Genomic DNA, 18,271 nt, shown 5'->3' on the forward strand with positions numbered 1-18,271 from the left:
CCCCACTGTGCCCATGAAAGAGTGAGAATACCAGATTCCCAGCTGTGGGAAGACAGCTGTAACCTGCTACTCTGTAAGCAGCACCAAAGGCCTGCTTCCCCAAGGTGCACAAGGGCCCAGCACTTCACACTGTGCCTCACTGCAGGAGAGTCCCATCTCTCCTGTCCAAGAGCTGGGATCCCAGGTCTTCCACTGCATGCAATCCACTACTCTGCAGCTGCCAGGAGGCCTGCCTCCCGAGGTGCACAGAGGCCTAGCATTTCATGCTGTAGCTCCCTGCAGGAGAATCCTGTTTCTCCTGTCCAAGAGCTGACATCCAGGCTCCTCCACTGAGTGGAAATCTGCTACTCTGCAGGTGTTACTAGCATTTCCCAGTGTGACTTCAGAAGAGTCCTCATGCCACCATCAAAGAGCAGAAACTCCAGCTCTCTCTCTGAGGAGAGAAAAGAGGTAATCTGCACCATAACAAAATCTCTGCAAGATTTCCAGCATACCCCTTTCTGAGGAAAACTGCTGGGGCTCTGGGTGAAAAAACTCAAAAGCCCAACTACAGAGGCATAAGGGATTAAAACCCTAGCTAAACCCAGCTCCAGATGCATAAATCTCAATGCAGAATGAAAGAGCAAGGCAACCACTCTCCCTCAAAAGTCAATTCCACCACTAAGGATTTAAATACCATGTAGAGGAAGAGATATCAAATAAGGAATTCCAAAAAATAGTAGTAAAAATGAATAATGGCCTCAAAGAAGAAACACAATAGTTAGTATCTGACTTCTAAAAGGACATGAATAAACAATGAAATGAGCTCAAAGAGAATACAAACAAACACATGAATGAAATTAAGAAGACTATGCAGGACATGAAAGAGGAGATAAAGATAGGGAAACCCTGAAAAATAATCAATCTGAAATAAACAATTCAATATCCCCAATAAAAATCTCAATCAAGAGCTTGGTGAACAGAAGGGAGCAAGTTGAAAATAGAGTATCAGGAATGGAAGACAAAGTCAAAGAATTAGATCAAACAGTAAAAGATCATGAAAGAATGCTAAGAAAATATGAATGGAACATGCAAGATATCTGGAACACCATGAAAAGAAGGAGAGCATATACAAACTAAAGGCACTGACAACCTATTCAATAGAATAATAGCTGAAATCTTCACTAAGTTCAAGAGGGATCTTCAGGTGCAGGAAGTTTACAGAACACTAAACTGTTGGGACCAAAAATGAAACATCCCCAGACACATCATAACCAAACACTGAGCACACAGAACAAAGAATTCTGAAAGCTGCAAAAGAAAAAAAAAACAAGTCAGATATAAAGGCAAAGGCATTAGAATAACAGCAGATTTCTCAACTCAAATTCTAACTGCAAGAAGGTCATGGAAAGACTTAATTCAGGGCCTGAAAGAAAGAAACTGTTTACCTACACTAGTGTATCCAGCACAACTGTCTTTCCTAATTAAATTAAAATCCTCCACAGCAAGGAAAAACTAAAGGAATTCATGACTACCACACTAGCACTGCAGAAAGTTCTTAAAGGTCCTTTATACATAGAAGAAGAATTGAGACTAAGATAGGAAGATGCAAAAAAAAAATAAACCCTTTTGAGCAAACAGACCAGTAAACAAAGAACAGGTAAAACTAAAAAACAGGGGAATTAAAATAATTAGAAACAACAAACACCTCTGAATGTAAGTGACCTCAATGCCACAATCAAAAGTCATAAAATAGCAAACTGGGTGAAAAACAGGGCCCAAGCATATATTGCTTACAAGATACTCATCTCACTGAAAAAAATAGACACTGGCTTAGAGTCTAAGGGTAGAAAAAGGTTTTCCAAGCAAATGGATTCTATAAACAACTGGAGTAGCTATACTCATATCTGACAAAGTAGACTTCAGACCAAAATCAGTCTGAAAAGAAAATGAAGGTCACTTCATAGTAATTAAAGGAACAAGAGCAAATGCCAACCCTTAATATATATGCACCAAATACCTATCTACATTAAAAAACTCTAATGAACCGAAGACCACAGATAGACACTATCACAGTGATAATGGGAGACCTAAATACCCCACTATCACCAATAGATAGGTCATCCAGGCAAAAGATAACAGAGAAACTGCAGAGCTACTCTACATATTAGACTAACTGGATATGGTTGGTATCTACAGACTGTTTCACCCAACAACTAGGCAATACACATTTTTTTCTGCAGGTCATGGAACTTTCTCCAAAATAGGTCATATTTCTGGACACAAAGCAAGTCTTAACAAATTCAAGAAAACTGAAATAACCCCCAATCATATCAGATCACCATGCAGTAAAACTAGACATCAACAACAAAAAACCCCCACAAAAATCTACAAACACATGGAGACTGAACAACACACTGTTGAAAAACCAGTGAGTGACTGAAAAAATATGGGAAGAAATCACAAAGTTCGTAGGATATAATAAAAATGAAAATATAATCTACCAGACTCTGTGGAACACAGCAAAGGCTGTGCTAAGGGGAAAACTCGATATCTACATGTAGAAGCCTGAAACTAGATCCCTGTATTTCACCCTGTACCAAAACCAATTCAAAGTGAATCAAAGACTTTAATATAAGGCCCCAAACTTTGAAACAACTCCAGGAAGCAGTAGGAAATACACTGGAATAGAAAAGGTATAGCATAAGACTTCCTAAATAGAACTCAAAAGGCTCAGCATCTAAGAGAAACAATGAACAAATGGGACTGCATAAAACTAAAGAGCATCTACACAGCACAGGAAACTGTCACCAGACTCAAGAGTCAGCCCACAGAATGGGAGAAAATCTTTGCCAGCTACTCATCCATTAAGGGACTAATATTCAGAATCTACAGAATACTCCAAAACCTCAGCCCCAGAGAATCAACACCTCAATAAAAAAATGAGCACATGAATTAAACAGGGAACTCTCAAAGGAAGAGGTACAAATGGCCAGTAAATTCATGAAGAAGTGCTCAACTTCCCTGGTTATAAAAGAGATGCAAATCAAAACAACACTTAGATTTCATCTTACTCCAATTAGAATGGCCATAATCAAGGGTAATAACAACAACAAATGCTGGAAAGGATGTGGCAAAACAGGAACCCTTATACATTGTTGGTGGGAGTGCAAATTAGTACAACCACTATGGAAAGCAGTATGGAGATTCCACAAAAAGCTGAAGATAGAACTCCATATGATCCAGTGATTCCACTCCTGTAAATCTACCTAAAAGAATGTAAGATAGGTTTCAATAGAGACACCTATACACTGATGTTCACTGTAGTACTATTCACAATAGCCAAACTTTGGAAACAACCCAGGTTTCCAAACAACTGATGAATGGATGAAGAAAATGTGGAATATATATATAATGGAGTATTACTTAGTCATAAGGAATGATGATGCAGTTTGAAAGTAAATGGATGCAATTTGAAGATGCAGTCATGTTAAGTGAAGTAAGCCAGGATCAAAAACACAAAAGCAGCATGTTCTCTCTCATACTTGAAAGATAGATCCAAAGATAAACATATATACAAAACCAAGTATGATCATATACAAACTCAGATGTAGAATATGTTTGTAAAAGTGGAACTACTCTATGGAACTCAGGGAAAGAGGGAAAAGAAAAGAGCATGATAGAGCATTAGTAATATAGCTTAACTTAAGATGTGAAGATCTAAAGGATATAAGGATTTGTATTGAAAGCTATTGAAAATGGAGGATGGGATGTAAAGGGGTAAGGGAGAGTAATGAAGGGGTTGAACAGACCAAAGTAAAGTACACCCACAGTGGGCATACATTGAGACACCCCTTTGAACATCAACTTAAATATTAATAATGAAAACCAGGACTGTAAAATAGGTACTGTGTGTGTGTGTGTGTGTGTGTGTGTGTGTGTGTGTGTGGTACTAGCACAAGGGGGGAGTGTGAAAGAAGGAGATTAAGGTGACGGTATATGGTAGATGGACTTCATATACCAGTGTGAAACAGAACTAAGAAACCTCTTACAATTGCTTTAAGTAAGGTGGGAAGGGAGTTGAGGGGGAGAGATGATGGGGGCAATGTAAATAATGTACAATGTAAATCTAGTTGGAATTGTCATTATGAATTCCCCCCATATGATGAATATATCATAATAAAAATGTATTAAAAAATGAGGAAATTAGTGCTCTCTCTTTCTCTCTCTCTATATATACATATACACATATATAGGTATGCATATCTATCTGTCTATATTTGTGTGTGTGTGTGTATATATATATATATATATATATATATATATCTTTTTTTTTAAGTTTCTTTTTTTGTTACTGATCTCCTTTTTCCACTCTGCTGAAACTAATTTGCTTAGCCCTCTCTTGTTCCACATTCTTTTCATGACCCTGAATTTTTGTTTTCTCTTTTTTTCTTTCTTCTTCATCTCCTCTTATCTTCCTCTCCTCCCTCTCTCTTTCCTCCTACTGTCACTATATCCTCCACACTAACCACTCATGAGTAGTCTGTTATACCAACTTCACACATTATCCCCATACTTCCTATCATTCTGCAATTACTGACAATAGCACCCTACCACAACAACTGAACTATACCTACACACATTAGGGAATTATTATCCCATAGGCCCCACACCTCATACCTCTTCTCCCTTTACCCCATACTCCCTCTCTTTGTCTCCTCTTCTGTCACCATCATTTTAATTACCTAAGTATAAATATCTCAATACCTATGCAAACAACTGTTATCTCCCCAATAACCCATGTTTATGGAAAAAATTGCCAAGGGTTTTAAATATTGTGCAAATGATTGGTTGGGCATTGGATTTATGAATTTGCTATTACTAAGTTATACCTCCAGGTCAGTGAATGGAAATGTTACAACAACCTAGCTAACAATTAAGCTAGCTACAGCATAGACATTGAGGCCAGGGAAAAATAACAAATGATTAAAATTCCTACCCAACTCATCAACAATGCATGAGCAAATCTCAAAATAGAAACATGAGGAATAAAAGAAGGCAGGGCAATATGACTCCTCAAAAGGTCGACAATCACACAGTAGAGGATTTTGTAGGCAGTGAAGGGGATGAATCCCTAGTTTCTGAGGTAAGAAAAATGATAAGAATGTTTAATGAGCTTAAGGAGAACATACAAAAACAACTGAATGAATCCCAAGAGAACAGAAATAAAAACCTTAAGACACAGAAACAGCAAAATGAACTCAGAGGATTTCAACAAAATTTGAATTAAATCCAAAGAAATTATTTTAAAAGAGATAAATGAAATAAAGAAGGCAGTACAAGATGTGAAAGAAGAGTGTAACAAAGATATGGAATGTCTCAGAAAAAAAGGAATCAAACAGAAACCCAGTAAACAAAAAATTCCTTAAGTCAAATAAAATATACAGTTGAAAGCCATTGCTAGCCTATGGTCTGAGGATGAAGCTGTTTATTACTGAACAGCATGGAACATGAGCCTAAGGGCTTACACAGAGCTTCATGATAGTGGGTAAGAGAGACAAAAACCCATGAACAGGGTTAACAGAGAACTGTTAAGCTTGGACCCCTATCCAGATAAAAATCAACAAAGAAACTCTATAATTGAATGAAAACATAGATCAACTAGGCCTGACACACATCTACAGTGTATTCCACCCTGCAACAGCACAAAATACATTCTTCTCAGCAGCCCATGGAACTTTCTCTAAAACAGACCATATTTTAGGTCACAAAGCAAGTCTTAACAATGACCACAATGCAATAAAACTAGGACTCTACAACAAAAGAAATAGCAGAAAATACCAAACACCGTGATCAGTTGGTCATTGAAGAAGTAAGGGAGGAAATAAAAAAGTTTCTGGAATTTAGCAAAAACGAAAGCACAACCAATGGTACATAGCAAAGGCAGTCTGAAAGGGAAAGCTTACAGTCATAAATGCATATATTAAAAATACAGAAAGATTTCAAATAAATGACCTAATATTGCATCCCGAACTCCTAGAAAAGCAAGAACAAGAACAAGCTAAAACTAGAACTAGCAGAAAGAGAGAAATCATAAAAACAAGGGCCTAAATCAATGAAACAAAGGCCAAAAAATACATACGAAGAATCAGTGAAACAAAAAGCTGGCTCTTTGAAAAGACAAATAAGACTGACAGATCACTAGCAAATCTGACTGAAATGATGAAGAAAGGACCCAAATTAATAAAATTAGAAATGAGCTAGGTGGCTCACACCTGTAATCCTAGCTACTCAGGAGGCAGAGATCAGGAAGATTACAGTTGAAAGCCAGCTCAGGCAAATAGTCCATAAGACCATATTTCAAAAATACTCATCACAAAAAGGGATGATGGAGTGTCTTAAGGTGAAGGCCCTGAGTTCAAGCCCCAGTACCCCCCAAAATAAAATAAAATAAAATTAGAAATGAAAAAGAGAAAATCACAACAAATACCAAGGAAATTCAGAGAATCATTAGGGATTACTTTGAAAACCTATATTCAAATAAATTGGAAAATCTAAAAGAAATGGCCAAATTTCTACACAAATAAAACAAACCAAAATTGAACCAAGAGGATATAAATCACTTAAATAGATCTATAACAAGAAATTAAATTGAAGCAGCAATAAAGAGTCACCCAAAAAACAAAAGTTCTGGACCTGATGGACTCACTGCTGAATTCTACTGGACCTTTAATAAAAAATTATAGAAGATCAATCTTTTTAGTAAATGTAGATGCACAATTTCTCAATAAAATACTGACAAAACAAATTCAAAAACATATCAAAAAGATCATAAGCCATAATCAAGTAGGTTTCATCTCAGGGATGGATCAGCATATATAAATCATTAAACAAAATAGAAGGTATTAATAGAAGCAAAGACAAAAACCACATGATCATCTCAGTAGAGGCCGAAAACATCTTTAACCTGGGCTCTGGTGGCTCATGCCTCTAATTCTAGCTACTCAGGAGGCAGAGAGCAGGAGGATTGTGGTTCGAAGACAGCCCAGACAAATAGTTCACAAGATCCTATCTCAAAAAAGCACACACACACACACACAAAAGGGCTAGTGGAATGGGTCAAGTTGTAGGCCCTGAGTTCAAAGCCCAATACTGCAAAAAAAAAAAGGCTTTGATAAAATTCAAGATCCATTTATGACAAAAGCTCTGATGAGATTAGGAATAGAAGAAATGTACCACACCATAATAAAGGCTATATATGGGGACAAACTGAAACCATTTCCACTAAATTCAGGAATAAGACAAGGGTGTTCAGTTTCTCCACTCTTAGGCAACATAGTCTTAGAATTACTAGCTAGAATAATAAGACATGAAGAAGAAAAAAAAAGAATTCAATAGGAAAAGTATAGTCAAACTATCCCTATCTGCAGATGACATGATTTTATTCCTAAAAGACCATGAAAACTACCAAGAGAACTCCTGGACATCATAAATACCTTCAGCATAGTAGCAGGATACAAAATCAATTTACAAAAATCAGTAGCCTTTCTTTATACCAAAAATGAACAGACTGAGAAAGAAAATAAGAGGAGAAATTCCATTTACAATAGTCTCGAAAAATGAAATACCTAAGAATAAACTTAACAAAGAAAGTGAAAGACCGCTACAGTAAAAACTACAAACTATTGAAGAAAGAAGTCGAAGAAGATTACAGAAGGTGGAAAGGTCTCCCATGCTCACTGATGGGCAGAATCAATATTATGTAAAAGGCTATACTATCAAAAGCAATCTACATGTTCAATGCAATCCCCATCAAAATTCTAATGATATTTATCACAGAGATTGAAAAACAACACTAACATTTATTTGGAAGCATAAAACTGAATAGCCAAGGAAATAATGAACAAAAAAGCAAGGCTGGAGGTGTCACAATACCTGACTTCAAACTATACCACGGAGCTATAGGAATAACAACAGCATGGTACTGGCACAAAAACAGAGATGAAAACCAGTGGAGCAGGATTGAAGACACAGATATGAATCCATGCAGCTATAGCCAAATGATTTTTGAAAAAGGCACCCAAATCATACAATGGAGAAAAGACAGCCTCTTCAACAAATTTTGCTGAGAAAACTGGATATCTGCATGCAGAAAACTACAAATAGATCCATGTCTTTGACCCTGTAGAAGTGTTAGCTCAAAATGGATTAAAGACCTTAATATAAGATCTGAAACTTTGAAGCTAGTGCAGGAAAGAACAGGGCATCCACTGGAATTAATAGGCATAGGCAATAGATTCCTAAATGGAACTGAAATGGCTCAGCAACTAAGAGAAAGGATTGAGAAATGAGACTACTTGAAACTAGACAGCTCTTTACAACAGCAATAAATATGCTGAAAAAGAAGTCAAGGAAGCAATCCTAGTCACAATACCCTCAAAAAATAAAATACTAAGGCATAAATTTAATTAAAGATGCTAAAGACTACAATAATGAAAACTGTAAAAATCACTAAAGACAGAAATTGTAAAAGACACTAAATGATGGAAAAGATATTTCATGCTCACGGATTGGGAGAATAACTATTTCTAAAATGGCCATGCTACCAAAGGCTATAGACAAATTTAATTCAATCTCCATCAAATTTTGATGATATTCTTCACATAAATAGAAAAAAATGCTAAAATTCATATGGAAACACAGAAGACCCTGAACATTCAAAGCAATCCTGAGCAAAAAGAGCAATGCTGGAAGTATCAGAACACTTGTCTTTAAATTATACCACAGAATTATAGTAAAAAAAAAACCCAAACAAGTAGTATGGTACTGGCACAAAAATAGATACATAGACCAATGGAGTAGAATATTAAGATCTGGAAATAAGCCCAAGAGGGCACTCCCATCTGATTCTTTTATTTTTTTCAGTACTGGGGTTTGAACTCAGGGCTTACACCTTGAGTCACTCCACCAGCCCTTTTTTTGTGATGGGTTTTTCGAGATAAGGGCTTGTGAACTATTTGCCATGGGTTGGCTTTGAACCCTGATCCTCCTGATCTCTGCCTCCTGAGTAGTTAGGATTATAGGTGTGAGCCACTGGCACCTGGCTGTCATCTGATTCTTTTGGGAGGCAGTGTTGGGGCTTGAACTCTGGACCTCGTATTTGGTAGGCAGGGGCTTACCACTTGAGCCACACTCTAGTCCTTTTTCCTTTAGTTATTTTTTTAGATTGGCTCTTGAATTTTTGCCAAGAGTTGACCTCAGACTGTGATCCTCCTACCTATGCCTCCTAGTGTCTAGAGCCACAAGTGTGTTCTATAATGCCCAGTTTGCTGTCTGAGATGGGGGTCTCACTACTTTTTTTTTGGTCAGGGCTGACCTTGAATCATGATCCTTTCCCTCTCTCTCACAAGTAGGTAGGGTTATAGGTGTGTACCATCATGCCTGGACCAGCTATGTGATTCTTGACAAAAGTTACAAAAAAGATACCTTGGAAAAAAGTCTGCATATTTAGTGTGCTGGGAAAACTGTATATCCACATGTAGAAGAGTGAAACAAGATCCCTATCTCTTACCTTGTAAAAAATTCAAGCCAAAATGGATAAAGACCTTAATTTAAGACTTGAAACTTTGAAGCATCTAGAGGTTCACATATGGGAAACACTTCAAGCTATAGGCATAGGCAAGGACTCTTTGAACAGGTCTGAAACATCTCAGGAAATAAAAGCAAGGATTCAAAAATGTGATTATATCAAATTAATGTTTCCGCATAAAGGAGAGATGAAGAGGAGGGTCCAGGGCCTCAATATCAAAAAAATACCCTCAATGATCTCACTTTCTTCTACTAGGTCCTGCCTCCTAGTGGTTCTCTCGTCTCTTAATAGCACCATAGGCTTAGACCAGTCCTTCACTACATGGGTATTTGAGGAACATTCAAGATTTAAACTATAAGGGCTGTACTCATTGAGCAATCTCTATTGTTCCTCCCCCTTCCCTCCCTCACTGTCAAAAAATTACTTATAAATCATTGTTTTCATAGTCCACTATTTGCTTATTTGTTCAAATATTGGTTTTCTTATAAACTTTCTATAGGATTTTTAAAAACAAATTCTTCACACTATGTCTTGATTATTGGAATTAGAGGGAGATAGTTCTGTGTTTTTATAGCTTAATTTGTACTAAAGGGATGGAAGGTAGTAGCATGCAGTCCATGTGAGATTCTAACATGACATTTAGTGGGTTTTCTGATGAGGATGATTCCCTTTGATGCTGAAAGTAATGCATCTGTTGAAAGAAGTGACTGTGGATTTGGAATACTGCTCTCTGTATCTCCTGGTTTTTCTGTGTTGTCTTCCTAAATTAAAGTAGAATCTTGTGACCCTGGGATTAGATCCCAAAATGTTCCTTTGAAGCTTAAAAAAATCTGGTTTTATTTGTGAATTTTCCTTTAATTATGTCTCAGTATACTCATTATTTACATAATAGCCAACTTTAATAAATTCCTGATCTCCACAGGTACAAGTAAGTAGCATGACTGTTACAACTTCATCTGCATCTGGAATGAGTTCTAGATTAGGTGCATCAACTTGAAATACAAACAAATGCCTTCCTGCAGAAACAGGGCCCTCTAAAACTTGAATGTATTCTTCACTTTCTGTGGAGCCCACATAGGTAATTTTCCATTTCAAGTATTCAGATAGGTCTTTGATGCAGTCAAGGTGATCATGAACCAGAATGGGTGGTAGAAAAGAGAAGGGCTATCTAGCACCACAATATTGTTCTGCTGAACCTTTGCCATATTTTGAAAAAACCACAATGTTTGTGTTTTTTGGACTTGTTGGACACAATAAAGTCAGCCTGGGGCTATTCCAAGAGTGCAGACCCCTGCCCAGCGCTGACCTGATACACTGCAGTGGAGACTTGAGAAATTGTTATTTACACAGGAGTGCTCTGCAGCGTTTTTGCAGCTTTCCTATTTCCAGCACTTAGTTTTAAGTGTATATATTTTAATGAATGACTTTCAAATCCAGAAACTATATAACAACATGTCACTTAATTTCAGAAATAAGTAATTTAAAGAACTATCCTGTTGTCGTTAACTTTTTTTTGCATTAGTGCAAACACATACTTTATATGATATTGATTCTTAGCAATGTAATAAGGCTTCATTTACAGTCTAATTATGGTCAATATTTGTAAGTGTGCTAAAGGGTAATGTTTATTTTCTGTTCAATGGACATGGAGAACTTTGCACAATTAAGATATGCAAATTTAGACCAATATATAACTAAGCCTGCCATGTGCACTGCTTAGGTACTAGATAGCTCTTACTTTTGTCTGCATGATAAGTTTGCTTCTAGAGAGGAGCCTTAGAATCTTCAATTACAGCTGATGCTTTATATCTCATTATATGTGGAAGCACAAGTTGACACAGTGAGAAAAATCAAGATATCAAATGGCTCAAAGACAGGAATGGAAGGAAACCATTTGTAGATGTTGTACCATATACCTACAACATTTACATAAAATTATTAGAATTGGGACAAGCAAGGTGGCTAGAAGGAAGACCTATATCCTAAAATAAATGTGCATTTCTATACATAAATAATGAAGAACTGGGAAATATAACTTATGAAGTGCCATTTACAAAGAGAACTAGAAGATAAGGTAACATGAGTTAGACAAATGTTATGGAGATGTGTGCCCAAGAGATGTCCAGAGATGATGTCGCTGCATCATTGATTTAATAAAGACAATGCAGACCGCCTAACGCTGGTAAACTGAGAACTGGTTAAACACATTTAAGTGCATTTCACATCACGGAGACTCTACTGCCACTAAAATGAAAATACTGACACTAATTTGCCAACAGGAAAAGATGCTTGTGACATTATTTTTGTGGTGCCCAGGGCTGAGTCCAGGGCCTTGTGCATTACCACTGAACTTCAGCTCCATGGCCTGCAAGATATTTTTGGGTAAAAAGAAGCCCAAGAGGGGACAGAGAGCAAGGATAGATTAATTTAATTTATGTAAAGTAAACCAGTGCATATGTTCATACATACCAGAAGGGGTGTAGAAGCTTGTTCATCAAATACTGTAGCTACCACTTCTTGAGATTTTGGTGATTTCAACTTTGAACTTTCCTTTATACTGTGACTTTTTTTTTAAATAGAAAAGATGTATCATTTTTATTTTAAGGTAATGGTTATATTCTTTTTTCAATGCAATAATGATCAAAACCAAACAACAAAATGATCAGAACAAAAAACAAAGCCATTTTTCACTTTCAAAAATTTGTGCTTTTTACATAATGACAGGGAAGAAAAACAAAAATGAAAAAGTTGGTATGTTTTAGATGGGACTTTGGGAGAAACTTCTTTTAGATGTTTCATATAAAATTACCTAGGCAATAAGTGAAAATTGGAAGGGAAACCTACTCATGGACAGTGAACAGGACAAAGTTGCCTGAAACTGCAGAGAAACCAAAGACCAGTTACTTAAATGACAATGACTTTAATTACCTGATCAGCGCACCCATAGAACAAGGACAGAGAAGTGGCACCAAAGACAAGTGCAGGCCAAGGGATGTCTCCAGAGTTGCGGTCTTGAAAGATATGAAAAGCATCTGGACGAGGAATATAGCATGCTGTCTTGGCAGTCCAGTTTCCTTTGCTGATCATTTTTGGAATAGCGTGGAAATAACTTTTCAGCAGCCCCTGGTATCCTCCCACGTCACTAAAGGCTGTTAAAAAACCATGATATTTATTAGTTCCTTAAAGAGAAGAGTAACACATGACTGAAAAGTCAAGACTGTAAAGTAAGACCCAGTGTAATTGGTTATATCTCATCTATCGAGTGCAATGGAGTGACATAGCCAAGACCTCATGTGCTTAAGGAAAAGCCAGTTCTTCCAAAGAGAAAGAAGATTGCAGCTGTGCACCCAGCACCCTTCCTCCAGCAGTTGGTCTCAGAACACCTCTTTCCAGGGGTATTCCATCATGTGTGGTTTAGGTGGTCAAACCATCCCCTATTCCAATCTGGCACATGACCTGAGCCTGACCCGTATTCCCTGTCTCCTGGGCAACAACTGAAATGAGAGGAATGGACACGAGACCCACGCTGGGCGATTCAGAATTTGCTCTAGGATTCTTCTGCTGAAGGAATTAAAAAAAAAGAGTACTTCCTTTCACTGGCTATAGCAGCTCGAAGCTGTTTTGTCTACCTGACTCTTTCATACTCCTCGATTGAGCCACACCTGAAGGTAGTGTGCACCTGGAATTTTTAGTTATAGATGCAAAAAATACTTATTTACTTACACATTTTTTTTTTTTTTTTAGCACAGGCTGGTCTCAAACTTGCAATCCTCCTGCTTACACTAGTTTTGAACTAAAGTTACATCATAATTTCCATCTAAAGAATCTTGATTAAAACATAAATTTTCTTTTTCCTGCAATTCCAGCAAAACATTGTGAAACTTCCCAGATGAAATTTTCTTCAGAACCTTTGGCATTTCTCCCCCAACCATCCTGAGTGATATAAAATCCTAACATTAAAGAAAAACATTATTTAAAATACGTTAAAATATCCACTTACCTTGTTTTAGTTTACTTCGACATATAAAAACGTGTTCTTTGTAATACACTTGGTTTTTGAAATGGATTCAGAGTTATTTGGAGTCAAGACTGGTCAATGAAAAGACAGAGTGGCTACAAAACTAATAAAAGACACCTCATGGCATTTATAAAAATAAATTCATGTGGATTAAAAAGGTGAAACACAAACTATACAGGTATTAGAAGACAACAGAATATGTTTATGTACTATGGTTAGTGAGTACATTCTTAAAAATATATAGAAAAGAAAAGCTAATAAATTTGATCTTAAAATTTAAAATTTTATACGACAGGAATCATGTTAAAATCTGAGACTGAAAGACAGATTTGCATCATGTATAAAGGACTCTTATACATGGGAAACTACTGGAACAAAATATGTTGGCGGATACAATCAGGTAATTCATTTTTTTAAGCAGGTAATTTATAAGCAACAATCTAAACAACTACTAGGTAAATGAAAAATGCTCAACCTTAGCACTGTGTGGAAACTAAAAATTGAAACAAGAACAAGAAATGGGATACTTTTTAACTTATCAGATGAGCAATGTTTTAAAAGTTATTAAAACAACAGATGTTGGGTTGAAGCAGGGTCAGGAAACATTCTCATATACAGCTAAGAATATTATTCAAATATAACCACTTTTACTGAGGAATTTGGGCTACCTCTTGTCAAAGCTGGGTTTATTTCAAGAATATAAGATTGAGGTGGAGGTGGTAGGGAAAGGAGTAGGAAGATGAATATGGTGCAAATAATGTATACACATGTATATAAATGCAAAAATGATACCTGTTGAAACTTTTCCAAGAATTAGGGGAAGGGGGGATGAATTCAAGTATGATATATTTGATAGATTGTAAGAATGTTTGTAAATACTCCAATGTACCCCCACCCAGCACAACAATAATAAAGAATAATATAGACAGAATAACATTTAAAACCAATTCTGTTAACTCTGTTAACAGAAGAAAGAAGAAAATAATACAATCATCTCAGGAGGTGTTGAAACAATACTTGATACAACTGAAAAAGGATTTGTGATAAACAATCTTAGCAAAGCAATAGAAGAAACTTTGTTAGTCTGCCAATGGGTATCTACAAAAAATCAACAGCAAATATTTTATTTAATGGTGAAATACATAAGGTTTTTCCTGTAAGATTGGAGATGAGGCAAGGATACCTAATGTCTCCACTTCTATTCCACACTGTACTAAAGATACTATCTAGTGTAAGGAAAAGAAAAAACAGCATATGGTTTAGAAGGAGTAAACAAAAAACCCCTATAATTTCTGATCTTGGGTGATGTTCACTAGTGTGTGTTCACTTTGTGATATTTCATCTGGCTTTACAGTTTGTGTACTTTTCAGTAAAAAATTATTACATATATAAAACCAAAAAAAAAGTGCAGTAGATCTCTACTTGTTAACATAGAAACTACCTATAATATGATAACAGTGGTGGGAAAATGGACAAACTGAATTTAAATATTTTTATGTTTTATCTATACATAATTATTATGTGTCAATCATTTTTATGGGGTGTAGTGTGATATTTTAATACACGTATATAAAGTTTAATGATTAGGTTATGGTAAATGCAGATCTATGACCTCAGACATTGATCATTTCTTTGTGTTGGAAGCATTCAAAATCCTTTCTTCTAGTTTTTTTTCTGTAGTACTAAGGTTTGAATTCAGGGCCTTGTGCTTGCTAGGCAGGCGTTCTACCCTCTAAGCAACACCCCCTAGCCCTCTACTAGCTATCATGAAATAGTTAATTTTGCCAATCATAGTTATCCTACTATGCTATAGAACATTAGGCATTATTCCATTTATCCATCTGAAACCCTGTAAATTTTATGTTTTGATTCTATCAAAATATATATATATCTCACACACCAAAAATATTTGTATATGTGAAGAATATTTTTGGAAGCATATACATAAATGCATAGTACTAGTTGTCTCTGAGGAGTGGAACCAAGAAACAAGGGTGACTCTTTAGTTTACTTAAAATTAAAAATATAATTGCATGTGCATGGGTTCCTACAATGACTAAAGGACAGCACTCATTTGGATGGACAAGGTGTTATATATTCTGTAAAAGAAAACAATTATATCATTACTTTATAATAGTTTACTCCTCAAAAAAAATCCCTTAATATTTCAATTAAAGTATCATTAAATTTCTCAGTAAAGAGTATACAATCATTTATAGATATAATTACTAACACTAAATGGAATATTCCCCTGCTTCTTAAGTTTATTTGTATGACATCATCAACTTTTGGGGGTAGGTTTGAAAGGTTTTAAAATGTTAATATTTAATATTAGCATAGAATTAAGCACAATGGCTTATTGTCTTTCTTGGTCAATATTCTGTCACTTAAATCAGCCTGATCTGTAGATTGTATTCTAGTAATACAGCATTTGAGTACATGGCATGGCATACTAATGCTTCCTGTAAAAGGAGGAAGACTGATTTTCTTTGATTCTATCTGTTCTCATCCCACGGCTCAACAATATATTCACTGTAACCACAGCCCTTCAGTTGTGCCCACATGTCATTTAAATAATTTTTCACTACCCAAGCCAAGATATTTTCCTTGTAGATTTCTGTTAAGACCAGCCTCTGAGTCATTGTGCAGTGGTCACACCAACCTTCCTAATCTCACCCTCCTTAAAATGGAAGATGTCCATTTTAAGGTAAGCGTACCTGACACATTTCAGGTACTGTAAATGTTATTTTATATATTAGGCTTTAGTGTTAGAAAGATCCAGCCTTGGGCAGGTCTTGCTCTTGGTGAGTCTCATAATAAAGTTACTTAAATTAGAATAAAAATTCCTCATCTATAAAATTGGGATAACTAAAGTAATTATGACTGTCATGATTAAATGAGGCAGTATAGACAAATACCTACATGACACCTGATACTTAATTCATATCAGCTATTATTTTGATTCTCATAACTTATTTAGCACCTACTCATGAAGTAGGTACTTAATGCAAGAGGTTGCACTTTGTGTAGGGGACAGTGTGGGATCCAGAAGTTTTAGATCTGGGAAGTCTGCTTTATTTATGTGAAACAATTAATGAACCATTAAGATATGTTATTAAAAATGTTAAATTGTGTGGTAGTGACTCAAGTCCATTGATGAAAGATGTGCTGATGGAATTCACTCTTCACCTGAACAGATGGATTTAATTGAGTGGACAAAGGAAAGGGGCTTACAATTAGAGAGGAAGAATAAGGACAAGTCCTGGGGTGGGGAGAAGTGTGATGGAACACACACTGGAGTCTATCATCTGCACCTTATTTCTCAACTCTTTCTCCTCAAGTGAGCACAGGTTTCCTCCCCAACTCTCAGCATGACCTTTGACAATGCTCTTGGGTTCCAAGGGCTTCATTCTGTCATTTGTGAGATGAAGGTGATGGTCCCAACAGTTCTAGATTTGAAAGATCATTGTTCAGTATTTTTAAGTTTTACTTACCATAACCCATTAACAAGACTGATCCAAAAATCATAATACCAGCTTGCAAGGCCTCAACATAAGCCACAGCTATCAAACCACCTGAAGGGAAATAGGCAGAGAAATGAAGGCCATGCCTGACTGTGCTAGCAGTAACTTTTGAATCACCAACTCTACATGCCTTTCTCCTCTCAGACCTCCCCATTTGTACTTTATTCTTTTAAATCGATAGGTCTTCCAATACTTGTGCTTGGTTTTGGTACATCCTACTTTCTCTCTTTAACATCTTTCATGATCTTTTGTGGGATTCTTATCTGGCCCTTCTATCTCCCAATTTCATAGTTTTCCCAGCAAAAGTGTACATGTTTCATCAAAAAGCTCAGTGTAGAAGCAACAGCAGTATTCCTGGCCTCTACCCACTAGATAATATTCTTCTGCCCAGTTATTCTCCAAACATTTCCAAATGTCCCCTGGAAACCAAATTTTGATCCCCCTTCCTTGACAATGCAAAGCATCAATACAATATATCCTACTCTGCACTCTGATTCTGTCCATAAAACTTGCATTGTGATTGGAAAAAATAAGTGACAAGAGTGCTAACTCTCAGTACCTAGAAAAAGGTTGCCTAAGACAGAACTGTCTGCATAAACAATAGATCCCATCCAAAAGCCTGGTCAGGTGGTCTACGACCTGTGCCTTTCCTTCCCCTCATTCTCCTTCAGTGCTCTCATCCTGTTACCTGGAAACTTGCAGTGTCAGTCCCTACTGTGCCCCAGACATGATCACTGTTTACCTGTTAGACCTAAGGGAGAGACCTACCCAGCCCAATCTAATTCCTAGTGTTAGACACTACTCAGGCACTCCTTCTCCATTATTTTCCCTGTCTGGTGATCTTCAGACTTAGAGAAAATGCAACACTTAGTGACTCCACCAAGCAGAGAGTGTTTGAGTAATTATAAATCTCTGTGGTCAGAGCAGCCTCACCTGTGATGGTATAAACGCCAGCGATTGTCAGCACGACCAGGGAAGTCTGGTAAATATCTATGTCCCAAACCATTTTCAAGAACGTGGCACCATAGCAGATCTCCAACTGAAATGAGTACAAGGCCAGAAGGCTGCACTAAATTTCCAGCAGAATCAACAACAACTGCAGAAAGAAATGGGCCTTGGAAGCCTTATGCAAGAGGTGGTCTCTGGTTAGGATCCCATCAC

The 18,271-nt window shown here is 36.6% G+C and overlaps 1 protein-coding gene and 1 pseudogene across 1 annotated transcript in view; both read right to left on the reverse strand.

Moving 5' to 3' along the window:
• The window catches only part of LOC109702633 (sodium/glucose cotransporter 1-like), an 88,316-nt gene that overhangs the window by 54,111 nt on the left and 15,934 nt on the right, over positions 1-18,271 (reverse strand). Inside the window, exons 5-7 of the mRNA XM_074060820.1 lie at positions 18,044-18,149; positions 17,081-17,161; positions 12,497-12,717 (exon numbers count right to left, since the gene is read on the reverse strand). Coding sequence (XP_073916921.1) covers positions 12,497-12,717; positions 17,081-17,161; positions 18,044-18,149 — 408 coding nt within the window. The remainder of the gene's footprint in view (positions 1-12,496; positions 12,718-17,080; positions 17,162-18,043; positions 18,150-18,271) is intronic.
• LOC109702632 (histone chaperone ASF1A pseudogene) lies at positions 10,137-10,773 on the reverse strand (annotated as a pseudogene).

This window comes from Castor canadensis, chromosome 18, assembly GCF_047511655.1.
Source record: "Castor canadensis chromosome 18, mCasCan1.hap1v2, whole genome shotgun sequence".
Classification (NCBI taxonomy): Eukaryota; Metazoa; Chordata; class Mammalia; order Rodentia; family Castoridae; genus Castor; species Castor canadensis.